Genomic DNA, 13,062 nt, shown 5'->3' on the forward strand with positions numbered 1-13,062 from the left:
AACCCTTTATACGCTTATAAGAAATCCAAAAGAGTCTAAGTTTTGGGAGGTACTAATATGGCAACTAATCACTAGACGTAGTACAAAAAAGTATGGGTAGTCTGTATTTGGTACACGTTCTTCTTTTTCCAGCAACTTCATAAACAGCAAAATATTGAAAAAAAAATATATAGATCAAAAGTGTGAGAAAGAATAGTATGTGAATTAAAATTGTCAGCAGAAATCCACTGCGATTAATTCAATTTTACATGGGTTTGAAATACAAATCATTTCACATCCTCGCCAATGCTTCCTGCAAAATATGTCTAGCAGAATCCTTAGTCATAACAAGTTATTGAACAAGTACATTTAATTTCAATACACCACAGATTGTCACTTTCAGCTGACAGGAAATAACATACATACATATATATACATATATATATATATATATCACACTCACAAGGAGACAAAATGGAATGGATTTCACAGCGCACCACACCATATACTAGCCCACTCCAACCACTGTGTGTGTGTGTGTGTGTGTGTGTGTGTGTGTGTGTGTGTATATATATATATATAATAAATATATATTTATGGAAAATATATATATATTATAGTAAATATTGTGAGATGGTTGGCAATCTATGGTATTGCTATGCTCACCTTCCCACTGAGTTAGCGGTTAACTGTCTATGTCTACTGACAATTCAATCCGGTTGTATTGATTTCTAAAGAGTATCACTAATGTGAGTAACCACTGGGGCATCTATCATAATTCTACTCTAGCTCCTGGAATTAGCGCAATTCTAAGTATTTAGAATATCATTATTAATAATAGCACAGCAGACCGCGCTAGAGGCCAATATGCGTTTTGCTTATTAGCTTGTTCAAAGATCCGCTAACACAGTGAGAGGGTAGGATAGCAATGCACCTCCAAAACGTAAAACCCAGGAGGAGACCTATTACAGGGTTATATGGTGCCAAGGTCTACAGGTTCTCATTGCCTATGATAATCCCAGCTGTCCCAGGTCATAAACATCATCGTATTCTGAACTCCATAATAACATCAAACATTTTTATATGCATAATCAGTGGTCGAAGCAGGGGGGGGGGGGGGGTGCATATGGGGGTTGGGTACTAAATCAGTGGAAATAGCACTTTTAAGGTTGGCATTGTGAATGTCGACAGTCACACTGTCAACATTATCAAACTGTCCCCACAATGGAAGTGACGGCATTTAGGCTGTGGACATTTTCATGTCATTAGGTTACCTGCTAACATTTCCACTGTCAGAATTATGACCGCATCCAGTATACGGTGGTATGCCATGTCGAAGTTGTATAATTGGATGAACGAAAGTATATTGGTTAATATTGTTTTGCCGTGCGATTGCGATCCGTACGCCACCTAACACAGCACGTGGTGCGATCGCACGGTAAAATACGCACGCACACACTCGCATGACAACATTTAGTTATTTATGTAATTCATATTGGATCCATTACACTGTAATTTATGAGCAGACAGTATTTGGTTTATTATTAGTTTATATATTATGATTATATGTACACTTTAGTGTTATCTAAGGTTCAGGTTATGGGAAATGTTTCATGTCTGATATCATACTAATCCCCTATTCATCAGCAGCTGTCCGGTTCAATCGCCGAAGAGATCGCATATTGCATACTCTAGTTATTGATGTTAGAGAATAAATAGCCAGAGTGATTATCAGAATGTGAAATGCTAATGAATTCATTGTAACTGGAGCACATCCACTGGAGAGACGACCCCCCACCTTTGGATTCCTTAGATTGAATCAGCCTATGACCTGTTTACCCTGGAACCACCCTTGTCTGGACCTATAGAAGCAAGCTATGTCATCTCTATTGTTCACTGTGTAACACTGTACTGTATATAATAGCTGCACCCCCACCAGCCTCAGTCTTCACTGATCACAGTATTCAAAGGTGAATCACTGTCCAGGGGTGCCCGTGGTTAGCGCTGCGAGCGCATGCGATAAGAGCGCGATATGTATGTAAGTTTTGGTATTGGCTGTACTGTACTGTATCATAATATAATAATGTATTGAATTGTTGACTATTTACATCTGCTAAAATAAATCACTTTGTGCGTTAGAAACACAATACAATCGCCTATGCAATGCTTATTTGAAAACAATATAATTACTTTAATAGCCATACCACTACTTCTGGTACTGCCTTCATTGTAAATCTATCAAATTCCATTAATTTACATTCCTATTACATTTTTCATATTGCCACTTCTAAATTTTCACTTCCACCACCGTATATAATATCATAATACTTACATGAAAATAACAAGCAATAACTTTTTTAACAACAATAATAATTCTATATAGCAATAATAATCTATTTTGCAAAGCCCAGGGCATTTAAAAAATGCACCTGTATACATGCTGTTCATGCAGTGGACTTGATGATATTTATTTATAGCACAATTGAACAGAAAACTGCAAAAGTGGAGCAGCAGGAATGTAATGGGAGAAACGGCTTAATATTTATAAACTCTGTATTGACAGGTTTTTCTTTTATAAATATCCACCTTGTGCATGTCCTATCACAGTTCTGACTTGGTGTAGGCCAAGAATCAGTTGGTTTGTCGCAATTTGCTTTTTGTAAATATTGCACTGCAGTCCTAATGATAAGATATGCCCCCAAGTTACTGCACATCCTAATTTACAGGTAAAGTGCACTATTGATTTGGAGTAGAGCTAGAATAAGCAAGGGGGTGAAAGGGGGCTGGTGTAAGGTTGCAGTGCAATTTGGAATAATGGATGTCAGGCAGTGTAGGTAGGCAAGGAGTTAATGTTAGGCAGAGAAAGAGGAATTAACTGAAGAAACATCATGCAAAATGGCAGATATGAAAAATTGGAGAAAATAAAGATGGAGAAAAGGGGAAATTAATGATGATTGATGAGGGTGATAAAATGATGCTGCATCTATGCACCAGTAATGAAACTGGGGAAAAGCCATTGGCCTGACCGATCATAAATCTATGGTTTTGAGTGTGCATTATGTACACCAGGGGGTAAATGTATTAATGTCCGGATTCTTCAACTCCGGCGAGTTCGGCGCTTAAATTTAAAGGGAAACTTCCCTTTACAAGGCAGCGCCGCTTTAAATTTAAGCGCCGAAGACGCCGAACTCGCCGGAGTTGAAGAATCCGGACATTAATACATTTACCCCCAAGATGGGAATACAACAAGGTGCTATAATCTGTCTCACAGTTGCCTAGATATATAAATATATATCTTTATAATGTGAATAATTAGCATACCTGCCTTGCTTGTGTGATTCTTCATGTACTGCCCTTCTTTGCCTTTGTGGTCTACTGTAATGAACAAACAAGAGAATGGATTACATCATTTAAAGTGAAATCTAAATACAGGGAATAGGTCATGTTGGGAACATTTTTTTGTCATCCGTTAGTACTAACATTTATTCTTAAATCCATTTTCATAGTGTAATCCTGAAAGAACTTAGCATTTTACTTTGAAGAGCCCTGCACAAAGCCTCTAAAATCTCCTTACTAATGCTTCTGGATGTGTTATATTTATGACTCATTCAAAGTATTCAGGAAGTCTTGTTTGCTCTCGGTTTAGCTATATGAGAGAATCAAAATGTGTTAATTTTTTTAGTTAAAAATAGGCAGTAGATATATAGGATATTAATACATGTAACCTGTTGCAAACAATATATAGATAAATGAGACCGAATGATTTGATCACTTTAGTATTCATTAGGAACAGCCCACAGCATCTCACACTAAGCATTGTAATAATGTTTCCCCAATATAAACACACCAAGCACATAAAATATGGTCCCTTGTGTGCTGGTACAGTCTATTTCCAGCCACAATTTAGCACTATTTGCAATTTATCAATACAGAAAAAGACACCTTGCACATGGGCTGCTCTTGACATATCGCTATAAAAATACTTAGTGGAATATTTACTAAATTGCGGGTTTGAAAAAGTGGATATGTTGCCTATAGCAACCAATCAGATTCTAGCTGTCATTTTGTAGAATGCACTAAATAAATGAAAACTAGAATCTCATCGGTTTGCTATAGGCAACATCCCCACTTATTCAAACCAGCAGTCTAGTAAATATACCCCCTAATGATGAATTGCCCATAAATTGTAAGCTTGCGAGCAGGGCCTTCTCACCTCTTTATTATTATTATTATTTATCATTTATTTGTTAGGCGCCACAAGGTAACCGCAGCGCCGCACACAGTACTGACAGTGGACTATACAGGGTGAAACCATACAGAACAATGAACAAAAAGTACCAATAGTTCAGAAACTCCGGCCAGTCATATGCAGTAAAGACGGAGCGGAATAACAGGTATCGAGACAGGAGGGGAGGGGGCCCTGCTCATACGAACTTACATCCTAAGAGAGGGTAAACAGACCAGGCACAAGAGGAGCCAGTTGAGGCAAAAGGAGAGAAGGTAGGATGAGCTAAAGGGAGGAGATGGGGGTTAAGTAGATGGTTGGTAGGCTTTGAGGAAGAGGTGAGTTTTTAGTGCACGTTTAAAGGAGCACAGAGTAGGAGAGAGACAGATGGAATGAGGGAGGTCTTTCCAGAGAAGGGGGGCTGCACGGGAAAAGTCTTGGATTCTGGAGTGGGAAGAGGTGATAAGAGTGGAGGAGAGTCGGCGGTCGTTGGCTGAGCGCAGGGAGCGGGCAGGAGTGTGAATGGAGAGGAGGTTAGAGATATAAGGGGCAGTAGACTTGGAGAGAGCCTTGTAAGTGGTGGTGAGGAGTTTGAAAAGGATTCTGTAGGGGAAGGGGAGCCAGTGTAAGGCGAGAGAGGGGAGGCAGAGGAGGAGCGGCGTGAGAGGAAGATGAGCCTTCTGGCAGCATTCAGTATAGAGCGGAGGGGGGAGAGACGGGAGTGGGGGAGGCCAGTGAGGAGGAGGTTACAGTAATCGAGGCGGGAGATGATGAGTGCATGGATGATAGTTTTGGCGGTATCCTGAGAGAGAAAAGGACGGATGCGGGCGATGTTGCTTAGTTGGAAGCGACAGGCTTGGGCAAGGGAATGAATGTGGGGGGCAAAAGAGAGAGAGGAGTCGAGGGTGACACCCAGGCAGCGAAGTTGGGTGACAGAGGAGATGGTGGTGTTATTGACGACAATAGAGAGGTCATGGTGGGATGGGAGTCTGGGCGGAGGAAAGACAATGAGTTCAGTTTTAGAGATATTGATTTCGAGAAAGTGCTTGGACTTCCAGGAGGAGATGGCGGAGAGGCAGTCGGATACCCGAGCGAGGAGGGTGGAGGAAAGATCAGGAGAGGAGATATAGAGTTGAATGTCGTCAGCATAAAGGTGATACTGAAGACCAAAGGAGGAGATGAGAGCACCAAGGGAGAAAGTGTAGAGCGAAAAGAGTAGAGGGCCAAGAACAGAGCCCTGAGGGACACCTACGGGGAGAGGATAGGGGGAGGAGGAAGAACCAGACGTGGATACAGAGAAGGAGCGATTAGCGAGGTATGAGGCGAACCAGGCATGGACAGAACCAGAGAGGCCGAGAGAGAGAGAAGAGTTTGCAGCAGGAGGGGGTGGTCCACGATGTCAAAGGCTGCAGAGAGGTCAAGGAGGATGAGAACGGAGAAGTGATCCTTGGATTTGGGTGATAGGAGATCATTAGTAACCTTGGCCAGGGCAGTTTCAGTAGAATGGAGGGGGCGGTAGCCAGATTGGAAAGGGTCAAGGAGGGAATTGTCCATGAGGTGGCTGGTTAGGCGGCTGCAGACAATTCGCTCAAGTAATTTGGAGGCATAGGGGAGAAGAGAGATAGGGCGATAATTAGCAAGAGAGGTGGGGTCAAGATTGGGTTTTTTGAGGATAGGAGAGATAAGAGCGTGTTTAAATGAGGAGGGTACTACACCAGAGGAGAGTGATAGGTTGAAAAGGTGTGCTAGGTAAGAGCAGGCAGTAGGAGAAAGAGAGCGAAGGAGGTGAGAGGGGATGGGATCGAGAGGGCAGGTAGAGGGTGGAGAGGAAAGAATAAGGGAGCGAACTTCTTCACTCTTTATCCGTTTTACCCAGTTTGTTTATTAGTTTACTATGTTTGCCCCCAATTGTAAAGCGCTACGGAATATGTTGGCGCTATATAAATAATTGATGATGATGATGATGATAAATTGCATTGATCAGCAGTTGAATTCCCCATTTCAGGGACAACTTTCCTTGAAATATCAAATGAATCCTCTTGTCATGTTTATCCATCTCTACTTCAGACACAAGCTTAATTGTAATTTAAGAAACTTGATTTCTTTTTCTTCTAAATTTATCATTACTATCATTGTCACTTACAAAGCCCACCATTAATATAATATACAGTACATCTGGAATGCTTCCTTTTATTTTATTAGGTTATGGTTGAGCATTAAAGTAAATAGATGTGACCCAGTTCTCCAGCAAACTTCATCTCAACATTTTTCAATTAAATTTAATTTTCTACTTTTAATTACTGTTTTATTTTATCCTAATAACTTTATGAATCCTGTTTTGCTAACCATATGCAAATTTTCAAAACCATGTCTTCTAACACACTTCCTTTATTTGTAGCAAAACTATTGAACAAAATAAGTTTATTTAGTGTGTTTTCCACAGACAATGGGCCTAATTCATTAAGGATCTTAACTTGAGAAACTTCTTATTTCAGTCTCCAGGACAAAACCATGTTACAATGCAAGGGGTACAAATTAGTATTCTGTTTTGCACATAAGTTAAATACTGCCTGTTTTTTCATGTAGCACACAAATACTTGATAGTTTATTTGTACACTGAAAATTTAAAGTTGATATTTGTGTGCAAAACAGAACACTCATTTGCACCCCTTGCATTGTAACATGTCCAGGAGACTGAAATAAGGATCCTCTTTATTTAAGATCCTTAATGAATCAAGCCCAAGATCCTTAATGAATCAGGCCCTAGAAGTCTACATATGTTATACTAAAAAGGAAACAAACCTATCCACTTCTGTGATAAAGATTGTTACACATGATAAATGGAAGGACGAGTAAGGCTAGTAAAGGCAAAACACATCTAGGTATGGATTACCTTTTATAAAGCTAGTTGAATCTAGTATCAAAGGATAACTTTTGACCCTGTTGGAGAGAGTTTCTTGTACTTATATAACTTATAACTTAACTTAATATTATTATATAAATATCAACATCTCAATATTGGCAATAATCCATCATTGATAAAGGTCAGGACTAAGGCTAGGATAAGTTTGCATAGGTTCTTCTAACTGTTCTATTTATTTGTGGTTCAAACAGAATTAAGAAATTGGTTCTGTGGAATGAGTAAAAATTCAGATACCATAGGTGTCCTATCTTTTTCATTTCAAAATGATGGTATCCCTAAGTAAGAGCTTAGTAAATGAGCCCTGCTGTCATAATGATCTATGGGGAATGTTGAAATATGAAAGTAGGTGTCCAATTTGTTATCTTGAGTGGCTTGGAGGCAAATTCACTATATTAGTTAGCATATCATATAAATCTACTTATAAAGATTGTTTTCAAGGTTTTAAACTGCTGGGGGTATATTTACTAAACTGTAGTTCCGCAGAACCGCCAATTCTCAGCGCTTTTTTGTAATTTTTTAAAATGGTAATTTTATTAAAGACAAAATTTATTGGTTTTGACCTCTCAGACCCAGGAGGCATCAGTGGGTTATTCCTCAGAGCTTGGAGTGTCCCCAACACATTGAAAGTGGCTGCTATGGGGCAGTTTATCAATCAGAGAGAGGGGAAGAGCCCCATTAGCATCTGAATGGTCACAGCATAAGAGAACCAGCAAGGAAATCCACACCTTCAAGGATACCCCAGAAGTACATGACACAACAAACACAAGTTAACACTACAGGGAGAAAGGCAGTGAGAGTCTGAGAGTGCCTTCCACCATTGAGTAGTCCCCTTGGAAAGTCCCCCATACCATAGGGGGAAGGGAGGTCGCTGCAAGGTGCAGCATGGCTACTTGGGAAGTACAGCTGGTATGGGGGTTGAAGAGTGCATGGCAGAAGAGTCCCTGGAGAGTGGGATGGAGGCCCTGAGAATCTGTAATTGTATGCCTGTGAATGGGTGCAATGAAATATCTTGAAGAGCCTGGGTGATGCACCTGTGGTCTGTGGCTGTGGAATTACTGTTCCCAGCAGCAGTTTGCTGGTATGGAATGTGCTGTCAGTTTATAAGCAATGTGCAGGAGTGAGATGAAATTAGGCAATAGCATTAACATCAACTGAAGAAAATGTGCAGGAGGAGAAGGCGTTTAAATGTATACCATTTGCAACCGTTGTGTTTGTCTGTGCTGGAGGAAGAGGAGTTAAATGAAGATTCTTTCTGTTTTAAACTGAGTTGGCCCGGGGCCCAATATTATTGTTATTGCACCACACGCCAACAAGTGTCCACTTCACATCATGACTGTGTTAAACACCTGTGTATTCGACGGGATCCTCTGGTATTTGTTGCCGGTACCTACCAGTTACCACTAGGGGCACCCTTCACAGCTATCCAGACAGGCTGGTGCTAAGATAGTCTAAAAAGCACAAAGAGAATCAGCTGAGCACTCAGAAAGAACAGCAGCACTACTGAGACAGGCCTGGAGCCCCTCAGTGCAGATGGAAGAAATGTTGAAGAATAAGTACTCTATTATATAACTTTTTAGAGCTTCCTGCGAGTGGCATGCTGCAGATGGAGTCTAGGGGGTAAATATATCAAAGTGCGATTTTGCAACTCCAGTGATTTTCTCGGGAGAGTTGAAACTCGCCGATGTATGAAGCTGAGATTTCATGCAAAATCGCCAGAGTTCTGCTTCTGTCAAAATCGCTATTTGCAAAATCGCCAGAGATCAAACTCCCGACTGTTTGCCACTGCAGCTATACAACTCTCAAATATATGAAGCTGCGAGTTAGCAAACTCAGGAGAGTTTGCATCAAAACACGCCAGATGCTTGATAGCAGCGTGTTGTAGAAACACATCACTGTTACACTGCCCTGGCAGTGTTAAAACTGTAAAGAACAGATAAAAGTTGAAGAAAAAAAAAAGCGTGGGGTCCCCCCTCTATTCCAGCTTAACCCTAGTGCTGCCTGACTAGTGCTGGTCCCGTGAAAATCGGGGAAAATTTTGCGTGGGGTCCCCCCGATTTTTTACGTTAGCTACCTTACTTGCGTAAGCTATATTTACAGTATTATAGCTTACGCAAGTAACGTAGCGCATGCGCAATGAGCTACGTTACTTGCGTAAGCTCTATGTACAGTATTAGGTGATTCCCCCACTAGCGTGGGGAAATCACATAATACAGTAGTTAGAGCTTACGCAATGAACGCAAGTTCATTGCGTACCGGACCTCCTACTAGGTAGGAGGTGCTAGCATTGGGTCCACACTTTTTTTATTTTTCTGCAATCAAGATTAAAGATTCGGGATATACAAATATGGGGCCCTCCTGGTTGAAGCAAAGAAGACTTCAATCAACAAGGGGCCCCTTCTGGGCGAAGTGAAGAAGATATTATCCAAGCCTGGACATTTTGAAAGTATAATTATTATGGGACTGGGGCAAGCCTAGACATTTTGGAAGTATAATTATTGTGGGACTGGGGCAAGCACAGACCTTTTGAAGAAGAAAGAAGACATCTCTGGTGAGTATTTGGGGTGTTTTTATTTTTAATAAATAGATGTGGTTTAAATGAGGGTGGTTAGTGTGTTTATTGTGGGGTTTTTATTTTTAATAAATAGATGTGGTTTAAATGAGGGTGGTTAGTGTGTTTATTGTGGGGTTTTTATTTTTAATAAATGTTTGTGGCGTTTACTAGGGTGCTGTTTATTTTTTGTGGAACTACAGGTCCCAGCAAGCCAGGGATGTTAGGGCATGTTGGCACTTGTGGTTCTCCAAGTGCCAACATGCCCTGGCTGCCGTGGGTATGCTGGTGGTTGTAGTTATACAAGCAGAAGCATGGCCACACTGTTTTTGGCAACCTGGCTGGCTGGGACTTGTAGTTCCACAAAACAAAATGGCGTCTGTTTATTTTTTTCAATCTTTATCGCCATATTACCCTACTACCCACAGCCCAGGGGTAGTAGGAAGAGCCCTAGTGCTATCAACACTGGGCTGGTTCTTTCTAGGGGGGGGGCCCGCTCATTTTTTTCGGCGGACCCCACTCCCTAGGGAGTCTAGGGTTGGTTAGTCATTATGGCAGGGGGACCCCTGCCGTGTGTCCTACAGCTATAGTGCCACTAACCCTGGCTGGTTTGCCTAGTGCTGGTAAAGTGAAAATCGGGGGGACCCCATGCACTAGTCAGGCAGCACTAGGGTTAAGCTGGAATAGTGGGGGGACCCCACGCTTTTTTTTTTTCACTTTGATCTATTCTTTACAGTTTTTACAGCTGCCGAAGCTCCGGCAGCTGTATGACAGGTCAGTGTAACAGTGATGTGTTTACAACTCACTGTTACAACACAGGAGAGTTTGCCAAACACAGGAGAGTTAGCTAAACTCGGGAGTGTTTACATCGCACAAAATCGCCAGAGATGACCAGCGATTTTGAACTTCAGTGTCAAAATCGCAGCTTGATACATTTCAGGTTTTTTTTTCAACGATTTAAACACACTGGTAAAATCGCACTTTGATACATTTAACCCTAGGTGTTTGAAAACCAAGCTGAGTAGTCTGTGTCAGAAATCACTGTAATCAGAAGCCAAAATCAAGAACCGGTACCAACCAGGGATCAGGAGCCAGAAGTCATCCATCATCATCATCATCATCATTTATTTATATAGCGCCACTAATTCCGTAGCACTGTATAGAGAACTCGCCACATCAGTCTCTGCCCCATTGGGGCTTACAGTCTGAATTCCCTAACACACACACACACACACACACACACACACAGACTAGGTTCAATAAAGTCACCATAATGCAGAGCCAGGATCAGAAGCCAGAAGTCACCATAACGCAGAGCCAGGGATCAGGAGCTAGAGGTCACCATAATGCAGAGCACGAATTCACCATAATGCAGAATCATGGATCAGGAGCCAGAAGTCACCATAATGCAGAGCCAGGGATCAGGAGTTAGGTATCACCCTAATGCAAAGCCAGAATTCACCATAATACAGAGCCAGGGATAAGGAGCTAGAGGTCACCATAATGCAGAGCACGAATTCACCATAATGCAGCACTAGGGATCATGAGCCAGAGATCACCATAATGCAGAGCCAGGTATCAGGAGCTAGAGATCATCATAATGCAGAGCCAGGGATAAGGAGCTAGAAGTCACCATAATGCGGCGCCAGGGATCAGGAGCCAGAGATCACCATAATACAGAGCCAGGGATCAGGAGCCAGAGATCACCATAATGCAGAGCCAGGAAACATGAGTTAAAAGTCACTGTAATGCAGAGCAGGGATCAGGAACTAGGAGTCACCGTAATGCAGAGCCAGGGATCAAGAACCGGGAACTGTCATGGAAGGTATAGGACAAGGAAGCTAGTGTGTAAACACTATTACCATCAATATGAAGCTGGGCAGTTGAGGACCTACCTCAGAGAGACCCACAGTAGTATTAGTAGTAGTAACTGATCTGCTGATTGGCCTCAGATGTCAAGAAAGTAACGAAGATGGACCAGAACACAGTGGTAACATTCATATGAACGTACCAAGTCGGGAAAAGGCCAAAAATGATCACATGCAAATCTTAATAGTATGAAGGGCTGTTGTGCAGTGCAGTGAATACTGGATCATGATTTTTGTGGGCTACCCCATCAAATCTATAAAATCTACCTACCTACCTCCCAGCTCTCCCAATTTAGGTAAGACAATCCTGATTTGAGGGAACTGTCCTGCAGATCAGGACTTTTGTCCCAATTCCAGAGCAGTTTGGCAATGAAGGGTTCCCCAACAGGGGCGGGCTGGGCCAGATCGAAAATTACTATTATGGGCCGTTGTATGAACCAGCCCAAGTCCTTTCATCATTGGTCGCGGACTATTGTGAAGGTCCCAGACAGACTAGGGGTCTCGGACAGACCTCACCATCTGTCTGGGCTCCCTGGACTGTCCGGGCCCCTCAGTCTGACTGACCATGCTGTCCCTTCTTTCCACGATGCTGCAGCTCCGCCTCCCAGGTGCTGATAGGCTGGGAGCGCAGCGCAGTGGCGTCATAACTGCGCGCCATGATCCCAGTGTATCAGTGACCGGGGGCTGCAGCATCGCGGAGGAGAAGGTAAGTTTATTAGGTATTCATTTTATAGAAGAGTGGCGGATAGAAGAGGGGACATTAACTGTGCCTGGGGGGGAGAGGGGGACATTAACTGTGGGGGTGGGGACATTAACTGATTAGGGGAGGGAGAGGGGGACATTAACTGTGATTGGGGAAGGGAGAAGGGGACATTAACTGTGATTGGGGGAGGAAGAGCGGGACATTAACTGTGATTAGGGGAGGGAGAGGGGGACATTAACTAATTGGGGTAGGGAGAGGGGGCATTAACTGTGATTGGGGGAGGGAGAGGGGCACATTAACTGTGATTGTGGGGGACATTTTCTTTAGGGGGAGGGGAACCTTTACTGTGATGAGGGAGTGGGGGGAATGTGCTGTGATGAGGGAAGGGGGCGTATGTATGGCGAAGAGGGAGGGGGGCCCTGCCAGATTAATTGGTACTAAGCCCCACAGTTTTTGATGGCAGCCCTGTGTGCGTGCAGTGTATATAGTGTGTGTGGACAGTGTATATAGTGTGTGTGTGTGTGTGTGTAGTATATATAGTGTTTGTGTGTGTGTGGGCAGTATATATTGTGTGTGTGTGTTGGCAGTATATGTTGTGTGTGTATGTGTGTGGACAGTATATATAGTGTGTGGGCAGTACATATAGTGTGTGTGTGTGTGGGCAGTATATATTGTGTGTGTGTGTGTGTGTGTGTGTGTGTGTGTGTGGGCAGTTTATATTGTGTGTGTGTGTGGGCAGTGTATATATTGTGTGTGTGTGTGGGCAGTGTATATATTGTGTGTGTGAGAGCAGTGTATATATTGTGTGGGGGGGCA

At 42.5% G+C, this 13,062-nt stretch overlaps 1 protein-coding gene across 4 annotated transcripts in view; it reads right to left on the reverse strand.

Annotated features, from left to right (window-relative positions):
- The window catches only part of GABRR1 (gamma-aminobutyric acid type A receptor subunit rho1), a 188,848-nt gene that overhangs the window by 81,773 nt on the left and 94,013 nt on the right, over positions 1-13,062 (reverse strand). For 3 of the 4 annotated variants that reach the window (XM_075202768.1, XM_075202767.1, XM_075202770.1), the window contains one exon: positions 3,301-3,354. The exons of the other annotated variant lie outside the window; for it this stretch is intronic. In XM_075202768.1, the coding sequence (XP_075058869.1) occupies positions 3,301-3,354 (54 nt within the window). The remainder of the gene's footprint in view (positions 1-3,300; positions 3,355-13,062) is intronic. 4 annotated transcript variants of the gene reach the window in all.

Source organism: Mixophyes fleayi, chromosome 3 (assembly GCF_038048845.1).
Source record: "Mixophyes fleayi isolate aMixFle1 chromosome 3, aMixFle1.hap1, whole genome shotgun sequence".
In the NCBI taxonomy this organism is placed as follows: Eukaryota; Metazoa; Chordata; class Amphibia; order Anura; family Limnodynastidae; genus Mixophyes; species Mixophyes fleayi.